The 12,965-nt window shown below is 43.6% G+C and overlaps 1 protein-coding gene across 5 annotated transcripts in view; it reads right to left on the reverse strand.

Annotated features, from left to right (window-relative positions):
* The window catches only part of MYO1B (myosin IB), a 264,196-nt gene that overhangs the window by 6,831 nt on the left and 244,400 nt on the right, over positions 1-12,965 (reverse strand). For all 5 annotated transcript variants that reach the window (XM_050969467.1, XM_050969466.1, XM_050969465.1 and 2 more), the window contains 3 exons: positions 10,256-10,388; positions 8,502-8,654; positions 7,116-7,243 (listed from right to left, as the gene is read on the reverse strand). In XM_050969467.1, coding sequence (XP_050825424.1) covers positions 7,116-7,243; positions 8,502-8,654; positions 10,256-10,388 — 414 coding nt within the window. The remainder of the gene's footprint in view (positions 1-7,115; positions 7,244-8,501; positions 8,655-10,255; positions 10,389-12,965) is intronic.

A 12,965-nucleotide genomic window follows, 5' to 3' on the forward strand; every position in this document is an offset into this window, starting at 1 on the left:
AATTATGAACATCTGGATTGCTTCCATTCTGTGTTTCTGGAGTCTAGTAACCCTCATATTTCTTACTCTGTCAGCTTTCACAGTTCTCTGTTTAGTGGTAATATACATTTCACAGCCCCTTCTCAGCCATCTGCAAGTTTCTGATAGCTGCTTCCTGCAGTCCAGAATCGATTAAATTCTGTAATCTGGTTTCTCTAACCCTTCATTTTCTACTGAGAGGGGAAAAAACTCCCTTGCAATCATCCAGTTGCTTAAAAACCATCAATATACCTTTATTAAGCCTTTCTGAATTTCACCACCACCACATGTAGCGAAGGGGTATCAGTAAACAAGATAGCATCATATCATTGTTTGGCTCTTCCACAATTCCCATTGACCTAAACTAGGTCTTCTGTAATAGGCAGATTTTCCTTTCAGCATCTTTAAGAGGTTTTCCAGTAGAGGCCAAAAACTTCAAAGAATTTTTCCCTTCAGCCGGAAATCACAAAATCAAGCTATCTTTAAAGCTCAGGGGAAGAAGCAGCTTGAGCTTTGCAGAGCTTCCACTCAGTACATTTTTCCTGCTGTACAATACCAGACGCTGAAGAGTCTCTTGCTCAGAGCTCCCAGCCATGTAGCATCTAGAAAGTGCCACTAAGCGCCTACATCCACAGGCTGTGTCACCAGTGCTGCACTTTCCTTGATGTTCTGACCTCTTGAAACAACCCCCTGCAGCTGGCCCACCATGTCTTGTGAGAATTTTGCTGATAAAAATGACAATACAGAAGATAGGTAACCCCATTTCAGCACATCTGATTGGCTCAGCAGTTAGCCCCCTCCTGTGACAATAAATAAATGCAAATACACTGCAATGGAAAACTATTTCCCCCCACCCCCAACTGAAAAAATAGCTGATGGGGCATAATCACAGGTCAATGGTATTCTTGCCTGCAGGTACTCCCTTTCCAAGGAGCAGTGCACAGCAGAGACTAAGAACCTGGCACATAGTTTTCCCTCAGTTCCTAAGCATGCAGCTGTGTTCAGATCTACACTTCAGAAGGGACAGCGCAGCAATATTTCACCATCACTGAACATGGTGCTACTATGAAGTTCTTCACATACTTTTGTGTGGATAAATTCAAGAACAACATATACCCGAAGGGTTTTAATTTCCAAGACAACAGATCCACAAGCAAAAATGCAAGCCTCTGTGAAGACAGATAGTTAACAGGAATGATGACAAGATCTCAATCCTCAGACAGGCCACACAAGTGCACTGAACAGTCTAACATGCATGCTGGAATGTGATTTTGATAGCACATGCCTCTCCACTGAGCATTAAATAAGATCCTTATTAGGAATTGCCTCAACATTTTAAGATGCTAAGGGCACCTATACTTATGGTTGAGTAAATTTAATTGCAGTTTTTAATAGTACTAAGAAAAAAGTTGATATTTTCAGATGAAGAGCAACAACTGAAGAACATCATCTGAAGAAGTGGGTTATTTTTTTTTTTACCCATGAAAGCTTATGCCCAAATAAATCTGTTAGTCCTTAAAAGTGCCACTGGACTCCTCGCAGCAACAACTCTGACTTTTCAAGTTAACCCTACATTTCAGCATCTATCAGCTCCATAAACTGTACTTATTACTGGAACGTTAGGCAGCAATCTATGGTTAAGTGAGCAACAGCACATGAAGGGTTCAAGTTTTGCCTAGAGAAATTGTTAATTTCACTAATGCTAAAAGAAGGCTCCTCAGTTACTGCACAGGGTGAGTTTCTTCCATATGTGTGTCCCTGTGGGTGCTTCACTTCAGGTGTCGGTGCGTCCTGGCGCCGTTGATCAGAGATCTTTGGTAGCGGTGCCCAGCTGGGACACGCGCGCGCAGTTGGTGTCCCGTGGCGTCGTTGGAGTTTGTTTGGCGCACATGCGTTTCGACCCCCTCAGTTCCTTCTCCACCGTAGAGTCCTTTAAGTCGAACTCCAAAGTAGAGGGGAGGAGGGTGGGTAGTGGAGCATCCACAGGGACACACATCTCAAAGAACTTCAGTTACTGCACTGTCTCTTCTTCGAGTGGTGTTGCTGTGGGTGTTCCACTTCAGATGAATGTAGAGCAGTACATGCTATCGTTGGGGGGGGACTTTGGAATTGTGGGTTTGGCAGTGGCAGCCAGTACTGTCTGATCTACTATAGCGTCTGCACTGGCGTCTTGTATGCTGACGACCATGTGGTGGCTTTGCATATGTCAATAATGGGTATGTTGTGTAGGAATGCTACCGATGTTGATGCAGCTTGAGTGGAACGAGTTCTGATGCCATCAGGATGTTCAACATCGTGGATCTGGTAGCAGGACCTAATACAGCTGGAGATCCACTTGGAGAGTCACTGTTTCGAAACAGCAGCTCCTTTGGAGTGTTCTGCAGTAGATACAAAGAGTCTAGGTGATTTACTAAATTATTTTTGTTCTGTTCAAGTAGAAGGCAATCGCCTTTCTACATCAAGGGTATGAAGTGCCGCTTCCTATAGGATTTTGGGTAAAAAGTGGGGAGGTGTATCAGCTGGTTAAGGTGGAAAGAGGACACACTACCTTTGAAAGAAATTTAGGGTGGGGCTGCATCATGATCTTGTCCTTAAAGAACTTAGTGTACTGGGAGGTTGGCCATGAGTGCACTTAATTCCCCAACCTATCTGGCTGATGTGAAGGCCACGAGGAATGCAACCTTCAGCAACCTTCATGGACGTGTGGAGTAAGGAGGAGATGGCTATCATTTCAAAGAGAGGTCTCATGAGGCCCCTAAGGTCAAGGTTCAAATTCCAGGTGGGTGTGGGGGAGTAGACTTCAGGGTAGAGGTTTTGGAGTCCAGTAAGGAAGCATTTTTTAGTAGAGTGTGTGAAGACAGAGGTGCCATCCAGTTTCTCGCGGAAGGCATTGATTGCTGCAAGATGAACTCTGATGGAGCTGAGTGATACACCTTTGTTTCTGAATTCTAAAATGTAGTCTAGGATATCGGGAAGGGGTGAGAGGCAGGGCGCGAGAGCTTTCTCTAAGCACATCATCGAGAAATGTTCCCACTTTTGGAGGTAAGTATTGTGGGATAAGTTTCATCTCCTGTGTAATAACATGTGTCTGACTTGCTCTGAACAGGCTAGTTCATGCAATTGGAACCAAATTGGAGCCAGACTGTCAGATGAAGTTTCTCCAGTTGTGGATGGAGGATGCGCTGTCACTCTGGGAGAGGAGGTCCGGTCTCATCGGGAGAGTTCTTGGAGGGCAGATCGACATGCGAAGCAGGTAAGAATATCATGTGTCTGGCCCACGTCAGGTGATAAGTATGACCTCGGCCTCGTCATCCCTGATGTTGCGGAGAACTCTTGTGTATTAGAGGAATTGAAGGGAATGCATATCTAAGTGTCCTGATCCATGGGATTAGGAATGCGTCTCCCAGAGAGCCAGTTCCGAGTACCGCTCTGGAGTAAAATAATTGGCATTTGTGGTTCCTTGCTCTGGCAAACAGATCTATCGAAGGAGAGCCCCAAAGGGAGAATAGGTGGGACGCGACTGTAGGATTTAGTTCCTATTTGTGTTCCTGTGAAAAGTGTCTGCTGAGGGTGTCAGCAGTGGTGTTCTGACACCCCGGGTAGGTATGAAGCCATGATATTTATGCGATAGCGTATGCACCAGTTCCAAAGTTTGATGGCTTCTATGCACAGGGAGTGTGATCTTTCTCCCTCCTTGTCTGTTGAAGTAGAACACGCATGCAGTATTGTCCATAAGTACTCAAATAGATTTGTTTAGAATGAGTGGGAGGAAGTGAAGGCAGGTGTACCTGACAGCTCAGAGTTCTAGGAGGTTTATATGCAGATGGGCCTCCGGTGCAGATCACCTGCCTTGTGTCGTGTGGTGTTGCAGGTGTGCATCCCAACCTACCAGGGAGGTGTCCGTGGTGAGCACGAGTGCGGGGGGATTTTGGCAAAAGGGAACTCCTGTGCTTATATTCTCCCTTTCCGTCCACTAGTGCAGTAAGTTCAGCACGTTTGCGGGTGGAGTTATCATCATATGGAAACTATGCTTGGTGGGTTTGTATACAGAACTCAACCAGCCCTGTAAGCACCTCATGCGTAGTCTGGCATGTTTCACCACGAACGTGGCAGCTGCCATGTGGCCCAGAAGTTGCAAACACGTTCTGGCTTCGACCCTTGGGCAGATGGACACCATGTGTATGAGGTGTTTGATAGTGAGGAACCTGGCCTGTGGGAGGAAGGCTCTGGCAAGGATCAAGTCCACATAAGCCCCAATGAACTCTATGTAAGTGTCATAGTGGACTTTTGGAAGTTTATTTGCAGCCTGATCCTTTGGAAAAGAGCGATGGTCGACTGTGCTGCTGTTTGCATTTCTTCGCATGACTAGCCCTTGATGAGGCAGTCGTCCAGGTATGGGAAAAATATGATCCTTTGTGTAGGTGAGCTGCTACCACCGCGAGAGTCTTGGAAAACACCTGCGGTGCGATGGACAGACCTAATCGAAACACTCTGTGTTGGAAATGGTTGTGCCCCACTGTGACCCGTAGGAATCGTCTGTGTGCTGGGTGTATTGAAATATAGAAGTTTGTGTCCAGTCCCCTCGTTCCAGCGCCGGTATTATCATGCCCAACGTTACCATTCTGAATTTTTGGGAGTGGACGAATTTGTTGAATCGTCGCAGGTCTAGAATGGGTCGCCATCCTCCGCTTTTCTTCTGGTTCAAGAAATAGTGGGAGTAAAATCCGTTCCCTTTGTGTTGTGCTGAGACTCACTCCATTGCACCTAAGAGGAGCAGGTGAGTTACTTCTTCCTGAAGTAGGTGTTCGTGAGGGTGGTCCCTGAAATAAAGGGGATGGAATAGCCCGACTGCACTATTTCCAGGACCCAGCAATCCTGTGTGATGTTTTGCCAAGCGTGGTGGAAGTGCTGGAGGTGATGGCCAAAAGGGCAAGTAGGCGCTGGTGGTAAGGAGTGGATGCTCAGATCCTCGACCAAGATTTCAAAATTGCAGTGTGTTGCCCAACTGGTGGGAGGTAGGTTGTTCAGACTGGGTTTGTCGATGCCTGTTAGCCCTGCCGTGGGACCTCCTTGTGCCGTACTGCTTGGAATACGGGTGGTTGCATTGCTGCGGGTGAGACCTCTGGTAAAGCTGGCATCTCTTTCGCCTGGAAGGAGGGGTGTAGATCCCTAGTGTTCAGAGGGTGTCCGGTGCCAGCAGAGTCACCGGTGCCAGGGCTCTTTGCACAGATGGCACAAACTCTGGCATGGGTGCTGGAACCTGTGGTGCCCGGGAGACCCGGCCATGATGCAGTCTTGACTGCTTACATTTCTGCACCATATGCCCGGTGCTGGAGGTGTTGGGAATGCTGCAGGTGCTGACCTCTGAGGCAGTCGGCACCGCTGGCAAGGACCTAGTTGGGGACCATATCTTTGTGCCTGGTTCCCTGTCTGTTGAGGTCGAGGCTCTCTTCATCGTCTCGTGACAGGGTGGTGCTGGGCTCTTGGTCGGTTCCAACGTGGTCAGAGAGCACCTAGAAGAGGGTTTTGTTTTGCCCATCTCCAAATCAGGTTGGAGGGATTTCTCCATAAGAATCATCTTTAAAACGCAGGTCTCTGTGAGCTCTGTTTTTTAGATTATTGCAGTGGACGCACTTAGTTGGGACGTGTATCTCACCGAGGCATTTGACACACCAGGAATGTCCGTCTAAGCATGGTATGAGGCTCTTGCAAAAGTAGCATTTTTGAAACCAGGAGACCCTGGCATCTTTAATGTGGCCCACTGAAGAAGGTCTAAGAACAAGACCGTAACGGAGTTCACTCCAAAAGAGGGAAAAGGGGTTAAGAAAAACTAGGGGTTTTTTTTGTTTTTTTGGGGGGAGAGATGGGTGTTTGTTTTGTTTTTAGTGAGCTCTATGCAACTATCTAAAGGTAGGGTAGTAACTGGAGAGGTTTTATCTAAATAAAACTAATTTTCTCTCAAAACAGGAGAAGAGGTTCAGCACTGCCCCGAGTTCCATCTTCAGTCGAGGATGGTTGAGAAGGAACTGAGGGAGTTGAAACGCGCATGCGCCAAACAGACTTCAACAATGCTGCGAGACGCCACCTGTGCACGCACAGCCCAACCAGGCACTGCTACTGAAGACCTCCAATCAATGGCGCCGGGACGCACCAACACCTGAAGTGGAGCACCCACAGGGACACACATCTTGAAGAAAAAAGGTCAGATTCTGCTTCCTTTATTCAAAAGGAACAGTACCTTACTCTATGAGCAGTCCCACTGTAATCAGTGGCATTACTCACAGAGCATGCTTCTACTCCACATAAGGCCTGATTCTGCCACATTTGCTTAAGTCCAAAAACAACTGGTGATCTATTTCTTAACAGACCTTGCACTTAATCAATAAAAGCTAATTTACAGGGCAACTTTACTCCATGCTTATAACATTGATACTCTGAATCTTACCTAAGAGACCAAAACATGAAACAGAACTCAATGGACACAATTTATAATTGGAGACTCCAGTTTTCTGCTTAAGCCACAAACAACTGATTAAACATCAACAGGAATTTTAAGTAACATATAACACTGAAAAGAAGGTAAAAGATGTTTCAGATGAACTGACATCCTATTAATGTTATGTCTCTGTCAATTACAGCCTGTATTGTTTCCTGTCATGTTCTCCATGATTCATTATTTGGTCACACATAGTAGCAGCATGTAAAGCTGCTTATGTATGTGGTTTACACATAGTGTGAAAACATAAATCTATACAAGGAAAAGATGGTTTTAAATTTAATTTGTTTTTATTTAAATTTCAATGATAATGAAATAGCATTTCTGCTCAAATGTATAGTCTCATTTCAAATAAACCTAAAAAACAAAGAATTTCTCTAAGTTTCAAGGCTCTAAAATAGCCAAAAACGAATACTGGAAACGAACACAGATAGAAACAGAAAACTGGAATCCTTGATTACAAGTTATTTTTCTGTCATCAGAAAAAAATCCCAGTTACATAAACCTTGTTTATCCAAGGTTACATTTTTGACTGATGAACCTATCAGCATGCTGCTCTGAAGGAAATGTCCTTTCAAAAATGAGCAAAAAATAAACATACTCATCAGAAATCTCAATGTTGAGTTTCTGTTTGGTCTGGCTGAGAGTGGTGCGGTAAAGCTTGGTGGCCATTTCAATAAGATGATCGCTGCTGAATAGGAAATCCCCTTTACCAGCTGCTCCTGAGCCCTAAAACAGAAAGAAATGTAGTTAGTATCAGCACAAATAGACTCAGAGGAATCCTGTAGAGTTTTATATAGGTAAGCAGACTTTAGAACCCCTCCTTCTTATGCCACTCCCCAAAATGCAAAACATAAGGATCAAATACCAGTAAAGCACACCACTGGGCAAGGCAGGGTAGCAAGGAGGTTTCCTGTCACCACCAAGTGCCAGTATTTTGACGCTGAAGTTAAAAAGGAACGCCATCCAAGTTTTGGGCTTCAAATATGACGCAACCTTAAACCTGTTAGAATCTGATAAGAAAGCTCCATGGGATTCTAACTATCAAGGTAGGTTCCCCCTCAGCTCAAAGGAAAGCCACTAAACTTTGTAGATCCTACAGAAATGTACTGTTTGAGTCTCCCTCTGCTGGCTATATCACAGCAATTCACACTATATCACAGGAACTGAAACCAACTCTTGATACTTGCACACAGAAAAAGATGTTCTGGCATGACAGGGCACCACTATATGAATTGAATTTGTTCAACAAAACAGCTATTCTATCAGCTCCATTTAAGAAAGAAAAACACAGAAAGAACAGATTTTTAAGAGGGTTCTACAATCAGTGAAGAGAAACAAAGTACTCGTAGATTCTTTTAGATTGGTAACTAAATTAGTGATATAATAATGTAAATTTCTTCGAGCGCCCATCAAGGAGATGAATGGCAAAGTTAGTGATGAAGAATGGAGAGAGTAATATGAAGTGAACAATAAAAATGTGGTAAAAATATTCTCAACAAGTTTTTAAAAGCCTAGGTATAGAAATTAATACATTTTTTCAGAAGAAAAAAAGGGGATGATATTTAATCTAAACTTCCTACTTCCCCTAAAGAGCAGAAACACATTTACTAATCTGTTCATTATACTTCAGTTACACTGAAGAGTCAGGGAAAGCTATACGAGGAGTTAAAAAGCTAAGGACAAGCTTTCACTATGAATAAAAACCAGACTAAAAGGCTATTTTTCAAATGGAAAAAGTCTAAACCCTGAAAAGGCTGAAGCAAATCACTAGGTCTCATTTTCACAAGCGAATTGTCACCTATTATTTAACAGTTCCACTACCTGGTCTTTAGTAATCTTAAACCTACCACTTCATAGATGTGGCAAACGTTTAGACAGCTGTTTTAACCATATATGCTAACACCACAAGACTTAGTGTTTTAAAATAATTTCTTCTCAGACAGTATACATTTGCTTGATAATTTATTACAGATTTAAACTCTACCTCTTTGAGGTGCACAGCAAAAAAGCCATCATTTTGAGAGCTCATGGACACTTTAGTAACATCACCCAGAGGGACCTCTGACTTGATATGTCCAGACTTTTGATCAGCAAGGAGGACATTATTTTTTGTTAACAAGAAAATCCTGGATGCACACTGTAAAATAAGAAAATGAAAAACATTATCTATTCAAACACACAGAGATGAAGACTCCACAACAGAGTAACCATTAGGAAAACAAACAGTTCATACAACTAAGAACTGTGGCTCAAATTTTCAAACCTGAGTGTTTTAAGTTCAGCAGGAGCTAGTTTGATCGTCTCTGAAAATGTGGTCACCTTTAACTGCCTTCTTATCGATCCAAAAGTCTAATGCACCCCCAGTTCTTCATTTTGACCCCTATGCTTACATGTATAAACACAATGCTTTTAATTGTAAGTTTATAGATTTACAATCTGAAAATGGAAAGTCAGAATACATATATAAATGAGAATAACCCTGATTCTTCATTCCTTGTGCACTGCAAATGTCTATTGAAATCAACATAAATTTTGGGTGCAGAGTAAATGCAGTATCAAGCACATATATTTGTGTGCACACACTATATGTACCAAAATGCTTATATATTTTAAATACTACCACATATATTTGATCATAAGCCAGTCCGTTTATAAGCCGACCTCCGCAAGATGGATAAGTAAAAGTGGAAAATTTTTATGACCCGTTCATAAGCCGATCCTATAATTCAGCAGTCAGCAAACTTTGGCTCCCGAGCCATCAGGATAAGCTGCTGGTAGGCTGAGATGGTTTGTCTACCTCGAGCGTCTGCAGGCATGGAGGAAAACCTAAGTAAACAAAGTGTCCCGCTGCTTACCCTGATGAGCTGGGACAGCAACTGGTGGGGAAATTTTTGGGGGGGGAGAAGCCAGAAGTCAGGGGAGTAACCCCTGTGACCACCCCCCACATGAACCCACCCCTAGCCCGCAACCCCCCGCCCACTCTCCCCATCCCATCCCTTCCCACTTTATCTGGGGAGGGCCAGAGCAGCCTGCTCTGGCGGCTCAGATTGGGCAGAGTGGTCCCAGCCTGCTCTGGGGGGCGGGGCCGAGCGGCGGAGCTGCAGCCTGCCAGCCCCAGAGCTGCAGCTGCTTTGGAGGCTGGGGAGAGAGCAGCATGGCCAGAAGTGGAGAGACTCTGGCCCTACCTCTTCCCTTCTTGCTCTGCTGCCTCTGTTGGGGGGACAGACTGTGTCCCACATCTCCCTCTCTATACCCGTTAATAAGCGACCCCCTTCTCTGGTGCTCCTCTTTCCTTCAATTTGGCTTATAAACGAGTATATACGGTATGTTGTACTCCGCTATCATCTCATAGAACTATTCTCCTAATATACAGCTAAGTATTTTTTCTAAACAACAACATTTTTTTGACATTAGAAACATACTTATCCTAAAAGAATTCCACACTTCTACCATCTAAAATAGATAATTTAATAAGAACAGTTATGAAAGAAAATTACCATCAATTAATAACTAATACCTGCCTCTTATGCAGCAGTTTTCATCAATAGATCTCAAAATGCTTTGCAAGTGAGGTAAGCATCAATATCCCCATTTTACAGATGGGGAAACTGAATAAATAAGCATTTTATTACCTTCAGAATCATTGAGGGGAAAAATAAAATTGCCTTATTTGTTAATTTACAACAAGACCTATCACATCAGAATGCCCTTTGGGATTAAACAGTGCTATTTTATTACCTTCCCATTAGCTCTATTGATTTTATTCACAACTTCAGCAATAATGATCTTTTCTTCCACAGCATCTTTCAGTTTTTTGTACTTGGGGTTCTTGCTGATTTCCAGGTAAGCCCCATGGAATGGTTGCCCAACACTATGAAAGGACAAAACAATACAGAAACACTCAAGTTAAATTTGACTTTTGGGCACAAGTAAAAAATCCCAGAACTGTCACATTCTGGTGTAGGCTTTACAATAGTGGATTGGTGCCAATGGCAGTCCCAAAGACCTTATTCATGGGTATTGTATTTACTTGCATACACTTTCCCACTTCATTGGTTGCATGATGTTTAACACAAGAATATATAAAATATCCCAGTCTCAGCACTTTGTTAGGTATTTTCCAATGGGCCTAAAGCAATTTGTAAAGCATTCAACTCCCACTGATTTTCATGGGAGTTGGGTGCCTTCCAGTCCTCTGTGCCTTTGCAAATCTCTCCCTGAATATACACCAGATTTGGATCTATCTCCTACTTAGTCCTATCTGACAGCATTCTGACTTCCAAAACCTCAGCTGTACATTTTAATGCATAATATTGCATTTTTCAGTCTTGAACTGTTCCTACATGAGAAGCTCACAACCAGAGATAAAGTGAACACTGCTTCTTCCTTCCTGCAGCACAAAAGGGATTTCTAAGTTCCACAGGCAGTCGTCTATTGTCTGGAGGCAGACATAAAAAAAAAATGGATGTGCCAACCAGGATCCAGGGACAGCACCTCACAGAAATATGGCAGCCTCCACTTTTTCCAGGAGTGGGAAAGAGTAAAAAAAAATAATAATAATAAAAAATTGTTTTTTGATCTCCTCCTCTATTGTTAAGAGAAATAGAAAGAGCTGGTTGTCATAACCTTAGTCCCAGTTTTGGACCTTAGCGTCCAAAATATGGGGGTTAGCATGAAAACCTCCAAGCTTAGCCACCAGCCTGGACCTGGTACCTGCTGCCACCACCCAAAAATTAGAGTGTTTTGGGGCACTCTGGTCCCTCTGAAAAACCTTCCCTGGGGACCCCAAGACCCAAATCCCTTGAGTCTCACAACAAAGGGAAATAATCCTTTTTCCCTTCCCCCCTCCAGGTGCTCCTGGAGAGATACACAGACACAAGCTCTGTGAATCCAAACAGAGTGAATCTCCCTCTCTGTTCCCACTCCTGGAAACAAAAAGTACTTTCCTATTCCCCCAGAGGGAATGCAAAATTAGGCTAGCAATCCAACACACAGATCTCCCCTTGACTTCTTCCTCCCACCAATTCCCTGGTGAGTACAGACTCAATTTCCCTGAAGTAAAGAAAAACTCCAACAGGTCTTAAAAGAAAGCTTTATATAAAAAGAAAGAAAAATACATCCAAATGTGCTCTCTGTATTAAGATGATACAACACAGGGTCAATTGCTTAAAAGAATTTTGAATAAACAGCCTTATTCAAAAAGAAGACAAATCAAAGCACTCCAGCACTTATATTCATGCAAATACCAAAGAAAAGAAAACCATAGAACTTACTATCTGATCTCTTTGTCCTTACACTTAGAAACAGAAGACTAGAAGGTAGAAAGTACTTCTCCAAAGCTCAGAGAAAGCAGGCAGGCAGACAAAAGACAAAAGACCTCAGACACAAAATTCCCTCCACCCCAAATTTGAAAAAATCCGGTTTCCTGATTGGTCCTCTGGTCAGGTGCTTCAGGTGAAAGAGACATTAACCCTTAGCTATCTGTTTATGACACGCCCCCCAAATTGCAGACAGTGGGGAAGCTCACTGGCGGCGATTTCCTTCTTGAACTTGAAAATAAACAGATTAATACAACACATACACCTTTACCTATACTCCTAAGTATATAACTAACAGACTTCTACATTTTAAGAACACTTTTTAACTACTGAATTCTGGGAAACTCTCACGGGAGAGTGCATCAGCTACTTTGTTAGAAGCTCCTGTGATGTGTTGAATTTCAAAATCAAAATCTTGGAGAGCTAAACTCCAACGAAGAAGTTTCTTGTTGTTCCCCTTGGCAGTATGAAGCCACTTTAGTGCAGCATGGTCAGTTTGTAGTTGGAACCGCCGTCCCCAAACATATGGGCGTAGCTTTTCCAGGGCGTACACAATGGCATAGCATTCCTTTTCACTGACTGACCAGTGACTTTCCCTCTCAGACAGTTTCTTGCTGAGAAACACGACAGGATGGAAGTTGTGATCTGTTGCTTCCTGCATGAGCACTGCTCCTATACCACGCTCAGATGCATCCGTGGTTACTAGGAATGGCTTGTCAAAATCCGGGGCCCTGAGCACAGGGTCAGACATGAGCGTTGCCTTAAGTTGGGTAAAGGCCTTTTGACACTCATCAGTCCACTTAACTGCATTTGGCTGGGTCTTTTTGGTCAGGTCGGTCAGTGGGGCAGCGATTTGGCTGTAGTGTGGTACAAATCGCCTGTAGTATCCGGCCAAGCCTAAGAAGGATTGGACCTGCTTCTTGGACCGTGGGACAGGCCACTTTTGGATAGCATCCACCTTGGCCTGTAGGGGGTTTATGGTTCCTCGACCCACCTGGTGCCCCAGGTAAGTCACTCTGTTTTGGCAGCGGTTACGGGATAGACAGAATCCAGAAGCCAGTGGAAATATTGTATTTTTCTTTTCTCTGCTAAGGGCTTTTTAGCAGAGAGAAGCAGTTGGTTTTAAAAGG

Source organism: Gopherus flavomarginatus, chromosome 10 (genome assembly GCF_025201925.1).
Source record: "Gopherus flavomarginatus isolate rGopFla2 chromosome 10, rGopFla2.mat.asm, whole genome shotgun sequence".
NCBI lineage: Eukaryota > Metazoa > Chordata > Testudines > Testudinidae > Gopherus > Gopherus flavomarginatus.